Below are 20,629 nucleotides of genomic sequence, written 5' to 3'. Positions count from 1 at the left end.
CTATCCCCACCACCATTTTTATAACCCCCTTCTGAAGAATTATTAATATATAGATGAGAGACAATCTCAAGCATCCAAGGGGATGTTGTTCAACTATACTTTCTGAAGCTGGTATTGTGAAAATTTGGTATTATTACATTAAAATGTTAGAACTGCTTTTCAAATATTAAACGCTCCTCCCCACTTGAGAATTATTTTCCTGGAAGAGTGGTTCTCAAACTTCAGTGTACATCAGTATTACCAGGAGAGCTCGTTAAAAGAGTACTGGGTTCCTCTCCCATAGTTTCTGATTCAGGTCTGGGTCGGGGCCTGAGAATTTGCATTTTTACAAGTTCCAAGACATCGCTGATGCTGCACTTCTAGGGACCACACTTGAGAATTACTGTCCTAGAACATCTACAAAAACTTGTGTGTCCCCTGCTGCCTCCTATCTCTTCTTCATCCTAAGAACAAAATCCCCTGACAGTTTCCATAGAAAAGTTCATGATCTATCCCTTCTTTGATTTATATTTATCCCTTTGAACTCTATGATGCCACCCATTGGATAATTATTACATAACCATTTTCTGAAATTAATTCTCCTTAAGTGATACTTATTCAAAAATGTTCCCTATTACATTGGAAGTGCATTTGGGCTTCCACCTTCCCTAAAAATAATCAGACTAATTTTGTTTCTCTTGACTACCCTCCTCTTCTTCTCTTCCTCTATTCCTCCAACCAAACTGAAAAGAGGATCAGTGATAATCATAAAAAGATTTTACTATATGCTCTTTCCATTAGAATATAATTTGTTAGAGGACAGTAACCTTTTGACTTTATTGTAGCTTTCCTTTTCTATCACATTATAGGCATTTACCTATTATTATTTGAAAATAACATGGCCTGATTTCTATTAATATTTATAGAATTCAAAGTCCTGGCGCAGGGCAGGCATTCAATCCATTTTTGTCAAATGAAATATTTCAGTCACAGAATCTTAGAGACAACTGAGGTTCAGGAAACCTAAGTGATATACAAAAGGTCACAAAGTCTGTTACCACAAATGCCAGAATCCTATAAATCTAGATGTCAGGACTCCCACCCAGCCTGTGCTTCTTCCCCTAGTCTGTTGTACCTCTCACTAGTTTCACCAAAAGAGGTCAACAGGGCCTAAAGTGAGACAAAAGAAATCCAAGAATAATCATAAAATTCACAGTTAAGGAAATACATTTACTATGGGAAAGAATTTTTTAGCACAACAGTCTGCTTTAGATACTTTGGCCTTTCTAGATTTGTTTACAAAGTATGAGGAGGAGGTTACCATTCTACAAAAACACAGGAAAAGCCTAGAAAATTCAGAAAGATAGAAATTCTGATGGGATTGGTTCTCTGGCACTGAAGAGATTATCCTAATAGAGAAATTCACCCCCAACTCCAACATATACAATGCGTACTGTATGATCACGGCTGAAATAATTAACAAAACCAAAATTGTTAGTACCAAGGTCATCTTTAGAGTCTCCTCTTTCCAGATGCAGCTATATTTGGAGGAAAGGAAAATAACCACTATTTATTATGTTCTAAGCATAGGATTAGGTGGTGAACATACACTATTCCATGTATTCCTTTGAACAACCCCTATGAGATAGCCATTATTATTCCCATTTAACAGACTAATCTAAAGCTTGGAGGAGTCACATGCCTAGTGTAAATTGGCAAGTCCAGATGCAAACCCAGGTCCATCTGACCCCAAGGTCACACTTCATCCAGAGTTAAGCTCATTTTTTTCATTTAAGAGTTCCAGCACTTTTATCAGTGTGCAAAGATCTCAAAAAGTCTGAGACATGATTATAACCTCTATCATCTACCAACAGATCCTATAAAAATGGAAGCTGTTCTCTTCCTGCTTAATTTATATTGGTTCATATAATCAGCAAAAACATTTGTAACACCAGGACAAATTCATTAAAGAAGGCTTTTCAACCCTGAATTTGGCATATCTTTAAAAGCTGACAAATAATGAAGAGTAAAGCTATGTTCAGTAATTTATATGAAGTCACAAATGGTGATGAAAGACTTGCCTGATGTTTCCCTTAATGTAAATATGCAAATCAATATTCCTAACCCTATGGTCTCATGCACGCTATAAGACTATTCCTAGAAGGGCCAGCAGCCAACTGATCTTTATCCTCATCTTACCCAGGACTTTGGGGCCATCCTGGTTCAGAGGAGGCTGGTGGTAGAACTGATGACAACACTACTTCCTAGGCTAGAGGAAGGGAGAGGAGAGTAGAAAAGCCTGCCCATAGCATTTAAATGGGTCTGCCCTTTTAGAAAGTAATAGTTATGGAACTAATAAAAGAGTACTACTTTTGCTTATTTCTGTATTATTAATGATGATATTTTAAAACACTATTCCTTTTAACAGGCATACATGAAGGAACTAAATCAGGTTGGGTCTTGGAAAAAATCCTTTGCCCACTACTGCCCATTTGTTGTGAAATCCTTTCCACTGGGGCAACATAAAATCAACCTGGTTAAACACCCTGTGTAGAAAAATAAAAAAATAAGTCAACTTCCTTTAAAAGTTTCTTAAGTATTAGCTAACATATCAAAAGCTAAATCTCTAGCAATATAATTTAAATGCTGGATCACTCTGTTCCTTCCTGGCCATCCATCCAAAGCCCCAAGTATGAACTTTTTTAAACAGCAAACATTAACGGTTATGCTTATCAAGTTTTACAGTTCACCCCTGGTTGAGCAGGATGACACACTTGGCAGGGTTTTGACAAAGGCTAGTCTACATCATTCCACTATCAGTCAGATGGCCGGGCACACGGATTCTTTACATGCACTTGTCAAGCTCGTGAGAGGTATCACCCATGTTTGGATACCAGAGTCCATCACCACACTAAGTGAGAATATAGATAAAAGCACCCTCTTTATCACTCTTCCCAAAGTTTAATTAACATGCCCTTGCAATTTATTTTGAGGGAAAACATAATACATGTATTAAAACAACTTTGGAATACGATGGCCAGATAAATATCACTTACCTTTTGTCTGTATGTTAAGTCACTGCTATATACTTTTTTTGGGAGCGCTTAACAATTGTGTTGGAGAAAGGACATCAAATGATGCTTAGAAAGGTGATACACATTTTCATTTCACACTCCATCGGCTTTTACAGCTGTAGCTCAATGAAATGTAAGAGAGAGCTTGGCAAACAGCCATATTTACCAAGGTATAAAATAGGGGTCAGGTTACTTTTTTATAGAAAGAAAAAAATGTTTAATTTTCACTCCACATGACTAAAGCAGATATTCAGCTAACACCCTAGAGAAAGGCACCATAACCACATACTCTGACATGGTTTAATGCCTGTTTAACTGTAGGTTTTTACTGTATTATAAACAGCTTCATAAAGCCAAAAACTATTCCTTTCCTCACCTCCTTCCACCCAGGATCTACTGACACAGAAACAGACCGGATCAGATCATCTTCCGTGTTAAATCTTTCTCCTGAAAATGATGGCTTTTGCCCTCTGCTACTAGCCTAGAAGCAGAAACAGCTTATCCCCTTTACAGGCAGAGAAGCCAAGCTACAGGCATCAGCAAAAATGCATCTTTCTCATTCAGACTTCAATCCGTCAGAAAGGATTAAAGCCTCATGCATATATAAAAAGGAAACTATAAATGATAACAGAAACATGGTCTGGAATCTCTGTGCTTCCACAGCTGCTGTTTACTGGCAGGGCAGAGGGGACAGTCTTTTACTCACCTCTGTTAAACCTGAGACTTCTCCTTTTGCTAATGGTTTGCTGATGGATGGCGTGTATACTTTGGCGTCTGACACTGGCTGCCCTTTCATAAAATGTTTCCCTGATTCATAAATGTCCACTTCGACCATTTTCCCCATGAACGTGGGGTTCTTTGGCACTAAAACCTTTAAAAAAATTTCAGAAGGCTTAATGTTATTTAAAATAACCTTTTTATTTTAGAACAGTTTTAGATTTATAGAATTATTGCAAAGATAGCACAAAGAATTCCTGTATACACCGCACTTAGTTTTCCTATTATTAACATCTTACATTAGTATGATACATCTGTCACATTAATGAGTCAATATTGACATATTACTATTAACTAAAGTCTATACTTTATTCGGATTTCCTCAGTTGTCTTCTAATGTCCTTTTTCTATTCTGGGATCCCATCCTAAGTGGGCTCTATCTTCCAGCTGTCCAAGGATTTGGGGATCTACCAGGAAGGGAAGGCATTTCTGGGAGGAGCTATAGGGCTGTAGATAGAGCTCTTTCATTGTAGGACGCCTGTTGTCCTAAGGCATGTGGAAGGCAGACCTGGGAAATCCCCCAGCAGTCAGCCAGTCACTTCTGGACAGGCCTTTGATATTCTGCTCTTGGCTGTCCCATGCAATGAAGAAAACTGAGACAACACTGATGAAAGCCTTACATTTTTAATAACGTCCAAGTTAGCTGTCAGACTAATGGCTGGAGTAGACTCTTCAAATAAAGGCCTACATGTTTGTGTGTATACGTGTGTTGTGAGTGTGAGTGTGCACATAAGCATCTGCTTTGGGGAAAGGGGAAGAACATTTAAAAGAAACCTTTTCAATATCCCAAACATTGGTGTTTGGAGTTAAATAACTCCTTTAACTAATGATTGCCATTCATTTCTTTTCACTCTACTATAAAATGCACGCATTTGTTAGTTCTTCCTCCATACAGAATCAGCTACTCTGAAGAGTACTTTGGCTAGTTGACAGGAAACTGTCAGATGGTCTCCTTCCACCAGAGATTTCTGATAAAGGTACTTGTTTACTTCGAGCAAACGTTTCCCCTCCTTTGGGACTTACAGGTAGTTTGTATGCATTATGTCCGCCTCACACTTCTATTTTAGTATTGTAGCTGTTTGCCAATCTCTTCAAAGTTAGGTTCCAAAATAAATAGACTAATTCTAATCCAGCAAGACTCTGACATCTAGATACAATCTTCACTTCTGGAACTCATCTTTTTTACAAAAATAACTTCTATGAAATCTTTGATATGCTCAGTGGTAGAGACAAAAGTCCGATGAGAGCCCCAAGTTCCACAGCTAATTTCTCTGAGAGGCAAAACTGGACCTTGGTCTTTCTGAGTTTGACTTTTTATGACCACTGAGTACACTGCTTCATCAAAGTATAGGAAAAAGGTCACCTGGGTGGCGAATTACTCATGGCAAGCAAATGAACTAAAAGAGCTTTCGTATCAGGATATGAAAGCCCTTTTAAAGCAGTTTTTATAAAACAAGAAAATCTCTAGAGTAAACTGTCCCTGGGAGATTTGGTACTATTCTGGGGGAAAATAACTCTCCTTGATCTGCTGCCTTGATCTGAATGAAGGGCTCAGTGTTTGTTCTCCTCCGGTTTTAATAATTGGAAAAAGCCTGACTGCTTTAAATTGGAGGAAACAGCTAATGAGGCATGCCATTGCCTTTAAAATGAAGGGGAAAGAAGTTCCCTGCTGAGGCAAAAACCCAGATGGCAAGAGAAAGGAGAGGGAAGAGGCAACCAAAAGACAATCAAGCTCCTCCCCAGGGCTGAGCAGAAGGTTGGCCTGAATAGGAAAATGGCTCTCTGGAGTCAATTAATGAGATGGAAAATGGGGAAGAGATGCAGCTCAAACATGGGGTGTTGGGAATCCTTCCTCAGCTGCAGACTCTCCTGGGTACCATACAGGGCATGTTTAGTCCGGGCCTTGAAAAGCTCCCCCACGTTTCCTGAGGACCCAGTGCCCAGTCTGAGATTATTCCACGTGGAACATCAACGCTGGAGGCTTCTTCAGCTACTGCTTCCCTGCCATCTGACATGGTCTGTCGGCTTTCCTGGCCCACCCCCTACTTGACTTGTCCACGCCGGCCTTAAGAGTCTGCCCAAGTTCTAATTCTAGCCATGACCCACAGAAAAAAATTTCACCTCTTATTTAATGAGAAAGGAACACAAAAGTAGGAAAACTCATTTGATATAAAGAAAAGTTAATACAATCCAGGAATGACCCATGAAATCCCTATGCCCCCAGGAGAGTCTCCCATCCAGGAGGCCATATTCTGTCTTCTCTTTGGCCCTTTCCAGGGTCGTGCCCTTGAAGGAGGCATTCTGTTTTCTTCAGTCACTTCTGAATTGCTTTACCACCTGGGGAAAGTGGAATCCCAAATGCTGAAACACAAGTCTGGCTACGGGTGGGGCAAGGCATGCTAGCTTGCTCGGACAGGGAAAGGCAGCTAGTAAGTGCGGAGCCCTTGGGGCTGGCCTCAAAAAAAACCTCTCAAAGTGAAGTTGGTTCAATCCTCACACTGGTCTCCAGAGTTGTTCACTCTATTTGAGTTGAGTCCATGGAACAGACTCTTTTCTTTGCCCCCAGCATTTTTATCAGGGTGGAAGTTAAAAAAAAAAAAAACAAAAACAAATACTAAAACTAAACAAAAAACCAACCAACCAAAAACCTACGTGAGTGCTGAGAGGAAATCCCTGCCCTTCCACACTGATGCTGCCCATGCAGACATGCTTCCTGTCTTCTGGACAGAACTTTCCCCTCTACTTTGCCAGGCTGTGGGAATTTTGGCAGTGATAATTGCCTGTTCTAAACTCCTAAAAGCCCTAAAGCTGGTCCTGTCAAAGATTCATGAGGACTAAAACACACTTATTCCTTTGTATAGAATGTTTTGTAGACTAAGCCACAAAGATAAGCCCCATGTTAGCCTGGCTGGCTTGATGCTATAAAATAGCCTTGCTGTGACAAGATTCTGCAGCCCGCCCTCCCTGCTACCTGAGCCCCCACCGTGTCCCTTTTGCTTAAACTGATTTACTCTTAGAACTCTTTCTCATTTTGGAGAAATCTTAAGAATCTGGAAGTGTCTCTTACCTGCTCATAGAATCGATTATGTGCAACATAAAACTTGGAATCAAAAGATTCCTCTGTTACTAACACTTGTTGTCTTTCACCAACCTGTGGAGAGAAGGGGAGAAAAAAGGAAAGATAAGGGTAAACCTGAGAATCCAAAATAAATGCCAGTCTGAAGAGTCCTAGACCAGTAAGGAGTGTCTTGTTGAATTTAAAGTAGACCCTAGATTGCTAGTTTCTTAACAGCTAACACAAGAATCACTGATTCAAATCTCCTGAAAGACATTATTATCTATGTAGTAATATAAAATTAGCATAGTATAAAATCTTACTTCCTTACATAACCATGAAACAAAACTTGATCTTATTTCCTCCTTCAACAGAAGTAAGATAATTAAGGCTTCTAAGACATACAAAAATCTTTTAAATATCACTTTGTTTCTTGAAACAAAGTTGGAAAACAAGCCAGAACAAGCTGCTACTAATCCAAATTCATGAAAATATTTTGGCAATATGAAAGAGTAGTAATAAACATTAATTTGAGTTATGAGGGATGTAACACTAAAGAAAATGCCTCCAACACTAGTCATTAAATCCTTCACATAAACATTTCACATGTTGCATATGATTCTGAAATTACTGATTAATTCACAGATCTACTTGTTATATACATTTTCTTTGTCACAGGCAACTGTCTCTTCTTTGTTGCAGCCATGACCTCATGTTCATTTTTTTTTAAAGAATAAGCAAAAATATGGGATTCTTAATTCTCTACAGGATCAATCTACATTTACGATCTAAATATGCATTTTTAATAATCAAGAAGTTAAATCAGCCAAAACACTAGTTAAATAAATGTGATTATTCTAGAAACTTCTACCATTTCAAAGTTTATTTTACTGTGAAACGCAACATTTAAAGTATCAATTACTTTTTTTTTACAAGGTTGTCAAAATGTCTGATGTAGCAAACTAGCTGTATTGAATGATTAGGCCCGGAATTATTTTTGCCATTGCTACTTGAAAAATACAGCCCTCTATATTAAAGCACGTTGGCAAGAAGACTTTGTAAAAGCAATCCCTATTCTCAGACGTAGGAACTTGTCACCCTGTTCAGGCAGTTACCATTTAGGAAACATAAACACAGCTGCACTAAATAGACTACCTAATAATTAAAAAAAACCCAAAAACCCCCAACCAGACTCCCCTCTCCAGCATACAATGCCAATACCTAAATACACCGTAATTTACTATTTCATTCAAAATGTAGCCCCCTTACCCAAAGGTTGTAAGGTCTCTAGGATGATACTTATCACAGACTTTTTTAAATCCCTGAAAACCAATGAAAGTTCCTGCAACATTAATCTCTTTTAAAAATCAAGTTGCAACAACAGAAAGTTCCCCCAACTTCTACTTTGAGCTTTAATGGCTCTGTTTATTAAAAAAGATGGATGAATACTGGGTTTCACTGAAGTATATTCTTCTGGAAGGAAACTTAGACTGTTTGCACACATTTCACAGTGTGAGTTGCTTACAACTTAGGATAAGTATTTGTCAATGGTTCTTAAGGAAATCTGCCATTACACTTCATCTAACATTAAGTTTTCAGGAAATTATCAACAATACGAGACTGGAGAGCCACTGAAAATGTATGCTGCTTCTCTCCTCTTGTAAGAATTAATGTGGATAGTTGTAGTCATCATTTGGGGGCTGTTCTATTTTATCTGGAGATAATAATGATGACAGTAACATATACACATAGAGTTAGAAAGACTCGCTATGTTTACACACAGAGGGCAGGGCTTTCGATCAACCATCAGGGAACTATTTGTCAGGGAGTATTTGACTATTATTTGCCAAAGGGATTCAGGAAAACTGCTATGTGCAGTCATTTATAGCGGCAAACACCTCTCCTTTTTTTTTTTTTGTCTCATTGGTGAGGCTCTTAAAGATCCCCAGAGGATACTCAGCAAAAATGAGCATAAGAAAGGCAGGACTTTGATCAAAAGCTGCTGCAATCTATCCTCACTCCCTAAAAAATCAACAAAGACAAATAAAAAGAAAATATGCAGAAGACCATTTATTAAGAATGAAGTTGTAATGAAATGAGTATCAAATACCATCTTTAAGAGAATCAACTATTTCAAATAACGTTAAAAACAACAATGATGTTAAGGAAGGGCATTCAGGTGGAACTCTTGAAGAGGCAAATTTGCCTTAGTGACATCAAGGAATTTATGGGCCAAGGGTATGTATATGAAGCCTCAAAATCTTTTTTTAAATAAGCCACCTCCCCCTATACTGTTTTCTTCCCAATCCCACAGGATAATCTACGGTGGTTAAAGACCCGCATAGAGCAAGATTTAGGGTAATCATCCCGATTTGTCTAAGAATGCCTCTGCTATCCAGCAAGGAACTCCCAGTCTCAGAAAAAAGCAAGGCATCTGGAGAAAAGGGCCAGACTACAGATATCCTTAGGCCACTAGGACAACCACTACCAGCTATCTACTATGCTAATGGTGGAGCTAATCCTCTAGAAGGGATCAGTTTGTCTTACATACAGAGGATGATGGAGAATACACTGTGCCTCATCTGATATTCTGTATCATCTACACCCATGTGATATTCTGCTGAGAAGCAGGCTTCCATGGCTACCTCACCGTCACTGCAGAACCTTGCCTAACAGCTGGAACCACTGATAGGAACGCAAGGTCCCATCACTGGTTTAAGACCAGCCCTTTGCAGAAGTTGTTAACAGAAAGGCTGCTTGTGTAATTTAAAACATGAACAAGCTCCTGTGAATACATAAGAGTTCGTTGAAAATAACAGTTTTCATAAACTTTGTGACTGGTACCACAATGTGGCTGTTCAGCAAGAGATGATTAAGATGCAAGTGGAATTGTAAACCTAAAGAATAGTCTAGAGGATGGCTTCAAGATAACTGGATCAAGCACAGGAAGAAAGGGGAAAGTCATCTGGAAGCAGAAGGAATGGTCAGAAGCGGGAATGCATGGTTCTAGCAGAACCTAGGGGAGAGGAGTCTGAAGAAAGGTGATTCACAATCATCAAATGCCACATATTTGAATTGGGCAGTACGGTGGGAAGACATAGGGTCTGGGTAGACTATTTTTAAGATAAAAGAGATCTGACTAAGTTTTCGGCCTTCACTTTCCTCATTGGAAAAAATGAGAGTTTGGTAGCAGTGACATGGAGGTGGGGAGAGAAGAGTGGGGCTGAAGAAGAAATGGATAATAATATTTAAAGGACCTTTCTGTTCCAAAATTCTAAGTCATCGTTCATGGTAGATCTGTAGGTTAGGGATTGGTATGCTGGCAAGGTTTCAGATGAAGGAAATATGTACTCTAAATCCAGGCTCTCTTTTCTTACAGTAAATGTATGCTTAAAGCCCTCTGCAAATTACAGCTACTTTCTTGCTGCACTTGAAGTAACAACCTGATCTTTAATACCACCAAAGAAATATTTACAAAGTCTCTTAAAAAACTATCAAGTGACCTGAACCTAAAGAAGCCTGTCAAAATCTTTCTAACAAACCCCTTTTTTATAATCCCAAGAAAGACGTCCCTTTTCCTTCTGATGTGTTTTATAGGTATATAATTTATAGAGATGATTAAATAAATTGCTTACTTAATTCCCATAACATTTTAGAGTTTAAGAACTTGGGATGGAAACAGAAACCCATGCTCTAGCATTTCTATGGAAAACTCAGTTTCCATTGACAAAATCTGCCCCTCAGGACATTTGTTAGGACTTCTGAAGTGGCTGCCAGTCCTGGTACCTGCTTTAAAGCCAAGCATACTTTGTAATTTACTCCTCAAATGTCAGCGGAGAAAGTAATTCTTCCGAGGATGCGCAGAACTTCATTTAGTTCATTTAACCTGACATTAAAAAGACACTTTATAAAAAACGTATAATAAAAACAGGCACGTGAAACGATCCCTCCATTTCACAGATTGGGTCAATGAAGAGAAGGAAGGTGCAGAAAAAGCCCCCACAAGATCTGCATTACTGGTGATCTCATAGAACGCTCGGGAACTATGGCCCTGGCCCGGCTGTGAAAGAATGAGTGTGGTACAATTTTCCAGGCCTTGTTGAAAAGATATGAGAAAAGCTCTTATACTTTTTTTTTAACCACAAAGGCGGAAAATAAAGACAATATTCCCCTAAATAGACAAAGAAGGTAAGAACCTGAAGAGGGCTTAGCAATCTCTGATTTCATAGAAAACTAAAGTCCGGCAAGATGTGATGATTTGCTTAGTGGCAGTGGCGGAGAAGAAAAGGCAGTCTTGGCCCCATTCCCACTGCTTGATGCCTCCTCTTTAATCGCTAGCTGTAGAAAATGTACGACATCATGGATCTAATTTTGCAGTGCATGACTTCTCCTTTAGTAGAGAAACATCTGTGACAAACAAAAAGCAATGTTTTTTAAATTCAACTTTTGGGTAGAATTTTCAATCCATTACATAATCAGCTAGCTGTGGTATTTGTGTCACATCTATGCTTAAAGTTTCCCAAGTGCCTGAAGTTGTGAGAAACATCAGTTCTAACCATATGGCCAGAGAACACACATAAAACACCCACTTGCATTAAAAAAGCAGCGGTTTCCAAGAGAGTTTGGTTGCTGAATGAATGCTCATTCAAGTACACTCTACTTCGTCATTTGTCCTAAAACAAACAATATTCTATATGGCTCTATGAGGACTTAAAGAGAGAAACTAAAAGGAATTGTTTCAAGACAGGCAGACAATACTGAAATTAAACAAAGACATAGAATATTTGGCCTTCTATCCTTAACCCAGTAAGAAATGCTACTTATATAAGTATTCCTTGGACTAGAAGCAAAAGGTTTCTTTTAAACTCTTCTATGACTTTAAATATAAACCTTATGTAAAGTTTACTTTTCTCTTTACTAGTTTTATTTTTCTCCTTCTCACTTTTGTTTTACTTAAACAGAAAACCTGAGCTGTGGCTTTGGAAAATAATTATAATTCAGTTTCTTTTCTGAAGGGTTAAGTTAGAGAGATTTCACTATTTCAATAAAACTGCTCAGAGTATCGAAAAACATTCACAAAGGACAGAGAGAAATTTGAGGACCAGTGTAAGAGAAATATGTATTTCTTGAAAACAGTTATAAAAAGGTAAAGACATTATTTCGCTTCCCCTGAAAAGTTTCTAGCAATTAATTTTTCTGTCCAATTGCCTTAGGAAAAAAATGGAGATTAAAACATACATATCAAAAGCTCTCATAATTATTTATATCACGTTCCTAATAAACTTGAATTTTATCTCTGTTTATCCTACAAAATATTCTGACATGCTACTTCTGCAGCTAAATTCTTTTTTTTTTATTGTAGATAATAAAATACAATTTTTCTACCTGACTGGTTTCTGAATGCATGACTCTGGGAAATGTCAAATGTCTTTCTTTAGCTCCAGTCAAATTAGTTTTTTTTTTTTTCCCCTAAGCTGCCTGGAACATGTTAAACACAAGGCTGTGACCTTAAACTCTGAAATAATATTTCTAGTGTCTGTGCAAAAGCCTGCCCTCACATACACCTTTAGACTAATTACTGCAGTGTAATGTTGCCAGTGAACCACTGTAATTACACTTGGAGAAAAGTATGGTCTTGTTCTTTCGTAGCTAATGAAAATGATAACCTTTCCATTTTGATTCATCATTCACAACAGGCAGAGCATGCGATGCTGGGTCTCCAGGGTATACGGTAATTTTCCTGACTGTTTATGCACACTTCTGTTTTCTGGCCCTGCAGAAGCTGGAATTAAAGAACCAGGCATACTTACGCTAAAAACAGTCAACAGTAATAATAGCAATAACATTAAAATTTAATATCATCCTTACTCTACAATGCCATTCTATAATGAAACAGGGCCATGACACAGGACTGTGTGTCAAAAATGATGATAGCATAGAAAACAAGTAATGGGCCTCTAAGTCCATCCTATTCAAAATGCTTGCCATCATTTTATTGGTTATTTAAGGATACTTGAGAGAAGATGTTGGACAGTTTATTCTCAAAGTCAATGGACTTGTATCTGACTCTTAAACAATGACAGAAAAACATTCTACTAGATTTTTTAAAAACAGTATCTTCTGTGTGAAAAAACAATTATTCTTTAGCTCTACTTATTAGTAGGATTAAACATATTCAAAAGGGAAGGAATGTTTCTTTGAGGTAGACTATCCCCACCTCTAAGTATTTCATCTACACATATCCATTAACTACCACGAGTGTTTATTAGAAAAGACTATTGAATATTGAACATGAAGAAAAACTGAAAAACAATTTAGCTTTTTGAAAGTCCTTCCTCCCAAAGCAATGATGCAAGATGCAAAGACCAGACCCAAGGTGGTTCTGTTGAATCAAATCAGATTGAAATTTCTTCTAACAACAGCCCCGTGTGCTGTTTTCTTCAATTGCTGGTTGGTTTTCTTCCAGCCATGTGCTCACCTCAGTAAGAGAAAGACAACCCATGGGAGTCTTTTCCCAGTTGGAGGCAAAATGCCATTTGTAATAACAAAAGTATTTTCATCTGTTGGTTGAGAACTAACAGTAATAGTACAGTATGGTGTTTTATTGATCTGGTTAAAATAATTCTTGACAGCAAATAGTTATATGACATATGCCGACCTGATCTCTTTCCAGCAGCAGAGATCTACATATGAGTGCCGACTGAACTTCCAATTAAAAAAACAGCCAAGATTTAACCACCTGCCTGTACATTTTTAGTATTCTAGAACATTCTAAGGCGTTATCTACAATGCTTTTGTGGAATTTTTTTTTTTTTTTGTGTGTGTGTGTGTGTGTGTGAGAGGAAGATTTGCCCTGAGCTAACATCTGTTGCCAATCTTCCTCTTTTTGCTTGAGGAAGATGGTCCCTGAGCTAACATCTGAGCCAGTCTTCCTCTACTTTGTATATGGGACACCACCATAGCATGGCTTGATGAGTGGTATGTAGGTCTGCATCTGGGATCTGAACCTGTGAACCCTGGGCTGCCGAAGTGGAGTGTGTGAAGTTAACTGCTACACCACCGGGCCAGCCTTGATTTTTTTTTTTTAATTTTGGTAAGAACACATAAGATCCACTCTCTTAACAAATCCAAACAAGTTACCCTTCCTTATCACAGACCTGGTACAAGTAGGTTAGATCTATTTTTCCCATGCCAGGCAAGCTCTACAATGCCCAGGCAGCAGAGGAAAACACTGAACATTTAAAACTATCTAAAGCCCTATGGCCAGATGTTGCCAGTAATATCCATCCATGACGTATTATTAATGGGATAACTAAGTGGGACTCTAATAGGATATGTGTGTGAAACTTTTTTTTTGAGGAAGATTGGCTCTGAGCTGACATCCACTGCTAATCCTCTTTTTGCTGAGGAAGATAGGCCCTGAGCTAACATCTGGGCCTATCTTCCTCTATTTTATATGTGGGACACCTGCCATAGCACAGCTTGATAAGCGGAGTGTAGGTCTGCACCAGTATTCGAATCGGCAAACCCTGGGCCGCTGAAGTGGAGCGCGCAAACTTAACCACTGTGCCACCAGGCTGGCCCCCGGAACTCTTCGCTATTAAAAGTTCAACTCTAAGAGGCAACAATTATCTACATTCACTTCCACCTTCCTGCTCTTTTCCCACTGGTCTCTATCAGTCATTACTCAGGAAGTCTGGGCCAATCTTCTTTGATGAGCTTCACATAAAAGCACAGAGGTGACTACACTTATAGCTCAGAACTACTGAACAGATTAGAGGAGATATGTTCCAAGACCCCTAGCAGCTGCTTGAAACCACGGATAGTATCAGACCCTATATATACTATGTTTTTTCCTATACGCATATAGATATGATAAAGTTTAATTTATAAATTAGGCACAGTAAGAGAGTAACAATTAATAATAAAGTTGTCTTTGAATCCATTACTAAGTAAAATAAGGGTTACTTGAACACAAGCACTGTGGTACCGAGATAGTCCATCTGATAACCAAGACAGCTACTAAGCAACTAAAGGGCAGGTAACATGTACGGTGTGGATATGCTGGACAAAGGATGATGCATGTCCATGGCGGGACAGCTCAAGATTTCATCTCGCTACTCAGAATGGTGCATAATTTAAAACTTATGAGTTATTGCAGTTTTCCATTTAATTTTTTAAATTTTTTTGAGGAAGATTAGCCCTGAGCTAACATCTGCTGCCAATCCTCCTCTTTTTGCTGAGGAAGACCGGCCCTGAGCTCACATCTGTACCCATCTTCCCCTATTTTATATGTGGGACGTCTGCCACAGCATGGCCTGATAAGCAGTGCACAGGTCCACGTCCAGGATCTGAACTGGTGAACCCTGGGCTGCCAAAGCAGAGCATGCAAACTTAATGGCTTCACTCCTGGGCTAGCCCCATCCATTTAACATTTTTGAATGCGGTTGACTGCAGGTAACTGAAACTGCAGAAAGAAAAACTGTGGATAAGGGGGGACTGCTGTATCTTCTTAGGAAGTGTCTTTAGAATTCTTGTTTCACTGATGATGCAATACATGAGTTTGATTACACAGAGAAAGAAAGACAGATGACTGAGTTTTAGAGATTTAGTGTTTATGTAATCTAATAATGTGCAGTAATTACTACCAACTCCCCTCATACCTTTGCTCAAAGCCCTCATTCCGAAAGTACTGAACAAGGATGCTGAGAGCCAGGCAACTTCAGTCTCCTACACTACCAAACACTTTATCGAAACAGTATAAGACTCAGAAGAATTCAAAGAAAGGTTCAGACATTTGGAGGAAAAGATGTGTGGGTGTGGTATGCAGGACACCTTCCAATTTTCTTTGTGGCAAAGAAGGCTTCTCTTCAAATACTAAATTATAGGAGTGAATAGATAAATTCTAGCTTACACAGCCTCTAAATGCGAATTTCGTAATCATGAATTCAGAGCTGGCGGGGTGGAGGAATTAATAGATCATTTAGTTCTAACCCTTCATTTTACAGATGAGAAAACTAAAGCCCCTTAGAGATTAAGTGATGTGGTCAAAGTCACACACTTGTAGTGTTTATCCATAACATTAAAAATAGAGTTTATCCTGAAGCTTGTTTTTAGGCAAGTGGTGAATTACTGAATTACTCTAAACCTGTACCATCTAGTACAGTGGCCACTAGCCACCCATGGCTGTTGAGCAGATAAATGTGGCAAATCCCAACTGATATGTGCTGTACAACACACCCAGTATAAAACACACACCAGATTTAAAAAACGTAACATAAATAAGAGATAGTGTAAACTATTTCATTAATTTTATATTACATATTGAAATGGTTAATATTTTTGATATATTGAGTTAAATAAAATATATTAAAATGAATTTTGCCTGTTTCTTTTTACTTTATAGAACAGCTACCAGAAATTTAAAACATCTGTGGTTCACACTATATTTCTACTAGACAGGGCTGTTCTAAAACACTGTCATCTAGTTTTTAAGGATTTAGCAGAAATCCCTTATTTCACTATTTTAGAAAGGACCGTATTGGTCATTTTTCAAGAAAATATTTTTAATCTTACCACAAACACTCTTAATTGCAGTAATCATGTAAATGCAATGCTTTAATTTTAGGAAAGAATGCATATATATTAATAAATTGTAAAGGCAGGAATTTTGTATTGCTAAATTTCTCTTTTTGATCTTTAAATTATTTTTGCTTCCATTTTTCTGGTTGACCACAGCTTCACCAAAAGCTATAGCATGATCAACTTGCTGCTTGTTTTTAGGGAAATCCAGGCAACCAAGGAGAGGCCATCTAAATTTTCCAATCTGTACATTTCCCATTTTGTGTGGCTGCAAAAGCAACCAGATAAAACACAATGACGTTTGGACTTAGGCAGAAATTGATCATTCTCAAATTCATTTTTAGAAAAACAAAAATGAATGTCCAAAATACGTACCGTCTTTGCTAAGATAAATCTTTCATTACCAGTCCTGTTACCAAAGAACTCAGCGTAGACCTGAGCAATAAACAACACGTGCAGTACACCCTACCATCTTTCAACCATTTGCCAGTCAGGATTGAGGCTGAGGAAGCAGAAAGGATTAAGCAGAAATCAAAGACAGCCAAGCTCTAATGGTGTCTAATTAGCATAACAAAAGACACTGCCACAATCTTTCAGCAGTGGGCAATACATCTCATTAAAGAAGACTGAATAACAATTATTCTCTCCTGCTCCCCCCCACCCCCACCCCCACGCTTTTTGGCTTAGCTCCGGGAGCCCCTGAGAGCTCAGCTCCAGAGCTTCAGCTTTATTGGCCAGGCATGCAGGCTGCAGGGGAAAGAGCCCACTTGTATTACTGTGCACCTGCATCTCAATGTTTTATTCCGATTTCCTCTCCCACTGTGCAAATGCAGCTTCTTCAAGCACATACAAGTCCTGCCATGCAGCTTATAGGTATATAATATTGAGAAATGGCAATGATGACCTAAAAAAATAAATACTAGTTCCTCCTAAAATGTCTTTACTTTAATTTTAAAGAAAATTAATCTTTGTCTTCACCTATTTTTTCTCCTTTAATGTGACTCCATTGTCTCAGAGTTAATGAAGCTACATAGAAATTCTACCAAATTTTATTGCACCCAGTAATTACCTGTGAGTGCGCACACACACACACATTTACACATATACACATCATGCAATTTAAATGGGAGTAGTTTGGTTCAGACCTATCCTCTCTTCCTATTTCCTCTTGATGTTAACCAACTAAGAAAATACATGAAATTCAACACAAGGAATTGACGTTGCAGGTGAATACGTGGATAGTTTTTGTATGAATTTAAACCAAGAATAAAAGATTCTACTTAAACCAAGAATAAAAATATTCTTCTAGGGTGAAGAAAGCTTCAAGTAATGCTATGTACTTTTTCATATCAATCTACTTTGGGGGAAGGATCGAGTGGGGAGGGGAGAGACAAAGGATGCACTTATTTAATCCAATTTCCAATTCTGAGCTGTATTTTTTGATCAGTAACACCTTTCAAAAAGGAATCTAGTCATAAGGGCTGCTTTGATTTTTTTTTAATGGCCTCTCCTGTCAAACACTATATTACATAGTCTACTTAAATCTGAACACTACCATGTCTGCGAGTTGCTCTAGGAAAAGCTGTTTATCACAGATGTGGACAGGAACCTCTGCAATCATTACTGAGACTAAAAAGCAGAAACTGAGCCAACTCACCGAGTAGCTGGGAAAACCTACTGAACCTCTTGGCATGTCTGGGTTTTCCAAATTGCTGCAAAGTTATTGCATTGCAGGAACTGAGAGACCTTGAGGATATTCAAGTCATTAACGTCACAGACTGGAGACCTGGGGTGAGAGATTTTAATGCTATATATACTCTGCTTGCGGCAGTATACAGTTAAAATAAAACTTGGACCCCACTTAAATCCTAAAAGGGCTTCTCTATGTGGTGAACTACTCAGCATTCAACAGTTCGTTCCTACCCTCCATCCTACAGGTAGAGGGGATTTTTATTATTCTCTCTCCCACTGAATTTCTCCTGTTTAATAGATGACATGGTAATTGTTTTTGTCTTTCTGCCTATTTCCACCTTAAAGTTTTGCCAAAAATTAGTATGCACACTATTATGAATTGTATACTGCTTTATATTTTAAAGCATAATAATTTTGTATTTTAATCCCCAGTGAGTGACAAGATCTCTCATAACCACCACAGTCTCAGGCTATTGCCTTAACATTTTACCAATTGGTACAATCTTCTTCCCTTTTAAGACAGAACTCCAGCCAATAGGATATGACCTTGAAGAGTACTAATCAGGGAGTCAAGAAGCCTTTAGTTTTACCTCTGTTACTAACCAGCTGGAGCGAATCATTCACTTTTGGGCCTCAGTTTCCTCATCTAAAAAAAAGGGGGGGGGGGGGTGAAACCAATAATGGCTCCCATATCCTTCATTTCTAAATTAAGAGTTCCATCAAGGAGGCAGGGCCAGCAAGGTGTGCTGCAGTGCATGTTAAGGGCCACAGTAGAGAGGGAGGTTCTGCTGACAGAGGTTGTGGTGGTGGTGGTGGCAGCAGCAGCAGCAATAGCAGTAGCAGTAGTGTCCTGTGGGCGCAGTGGGACCCGGCCCTTGCCTGACAGCTTGGCAAACCTCATTACCACTCTTCCTTCCTTTCACATCCAGAGCTGACACATAGTCTGGGATTAACAATATTTGCTAAAGGCAAGGATGGATGAAAGAATGAACAGGAGTAATATTTCGGGGATTCAGTTTACCTGTCTGAAAGAAATAATCAAAATAATAACCTGGCTTGAATCTTGAGTTGTCTTCAGATTAATAACCTAGCTCTTGGGAGTCAGTGTAGGTGCTGGAAAAGTGTGATTAGTATGGGTAATACTGCTGAGAGCACTCCTGCCACCGCCAGGAGTAAATTCCAAGATTTCCTGCATCTTCCATTGATAACAAGAAGATAGCTCTGTGAGCTGAAAGACATTCACGAGTTCAACATGAGTTCTACTGGATATCTTGATTCAAGCAGACAAGAGAAAATGTTAATTTTAACTAGAAAACTATCTTGCGGCTTGATCCAATGACTGCTTCAGAACAGGTATAACTTTTAGAAAGCAATACTGTATGGATACATGACTATTTTGAGTATAGATTGTTGCTAAACACACTAACAAAGTAGCAGGCTGTAGGAGAAATTAGGATCCTGGCCTTAAGGAGCACAGGTCAACACCCCTGCCCGGCCTGCTGCTGCCCCTCTTGAGGAATCCTGCCTGAAAAGCAGAGAGAACTTTCCTGCTCCCTTTCCAAAGCTATGACTCAAAAGAATTTCAGAGAGGTAAGACAAAGCACACTTAATGGGGAGAAAGAAGGAAAACCGTCCAACATTGATAAATCTACAATTCATTTTTTCAGTAGCTGTTGGAAAGATGAATTATGCGGGGAAAAAAAACCCTGAGCAGCTTCTTGTCATTTCTAAAACATGATCCCATGTCTGCCTGAAAGAGTTAAGGGTGTATAAATATTTATCATTCTTCTTTCAAAAGGATAAGAAAAATTCTTTTTGCATATATGAATTTCAGATTGCTAAGCAAACATTAGGATATGGTCAGGGGCCTATCATCTTAATGAGGATATGGTAATGATAATGGTTTTTTTTTTAGCTTGCTTATATGTGATCAAAAAAACCCAGAGATTCTGATTTTATACTAAGGCATGCACACACTCAAGAATAGTTAATGCTTTTAGAAGCATATGGATGGGATGACAGGAATACCATCAAGGGCTTACAGTGGGACCAGGGTGAAAGATTCATTAATAGTGATAAATAGGATATGCCTTTCTTAATGGGTTTGCAATTGCATATTTAATATAGCAGGCCAGTGACTATGCATTTTAACGGTCTTTATTTTTAAGAGAGCTGCCAGATTTTAATTACAGATTAAACAGTTATTTGCAAATGAGTACCTCTTCATTAACATATCAGAATCATAATAATAAACAATTCTCTGCTACTAAACAATACATAGGAGAATGTGAAGTTTAGAACAGTATATATGTATGGTGCTACGGTAACAGGACAAAATATCCTATTTACCTGGAGCAAGCTGATAGCTTAAAAAATTTTAAGGGAAATAAATAACCTAGACAAAAGCTCAAAAGGTTCTAAATTTTATGAGATTAGAGAGTTTGTTCTTTTTCTTTGCAATTATAACCAT

General features: G+C 38.4%; 1 protein-coding gene across 13 annotated transcripts in view; it reads right to left on the bottom strand.

The window, feature by feature from the left end:
* Positions 1–20,629, bottom strand: part of CDKAL1 (CDK5 regulatory subunit associated protein 1 like 1) — a 610,319-nt gene that overhangs the window by 29,215 nt on the left and 560,475 nt on the right. For all 13 annotated transcript variants that reach the window (XM_005603599.4, XM_014734733.3, XM_023624511.2 and 10 more), the window contains 2 exons: positions 6,898–6,981; positions 3,760–3,924 (listed from right to left, as the gene is read on the bottom strand). In XM_005603599.4, the coding sequence (XP_005603656.1) occupies positions 3,760–3,924; positions 6,898–6,981 (249 nt within the window). The remainder of the gene's footprint in view (positions 1–3,759; positions 3,925–6,897; positions 6,982–20,629) is intronic.

Source organism: Equus caballus, chromosome 20 (assembly GCF_041296265.1).
Source record: "Equus caballus isolate H_3958 breed thoroughbred chromosome 20, TB-T2T, whole genome shotgun sequence".
In the NCBI taxonomy this organism is placed as follows: Eukaryota; Metazoa; Chordata; class Mammalia; order Perissodactyla; family Equidae; genus Equus; species Equus caballus.
This window is presented reverse-complemented; position numbering and strand designations above follow the sequence as displayed.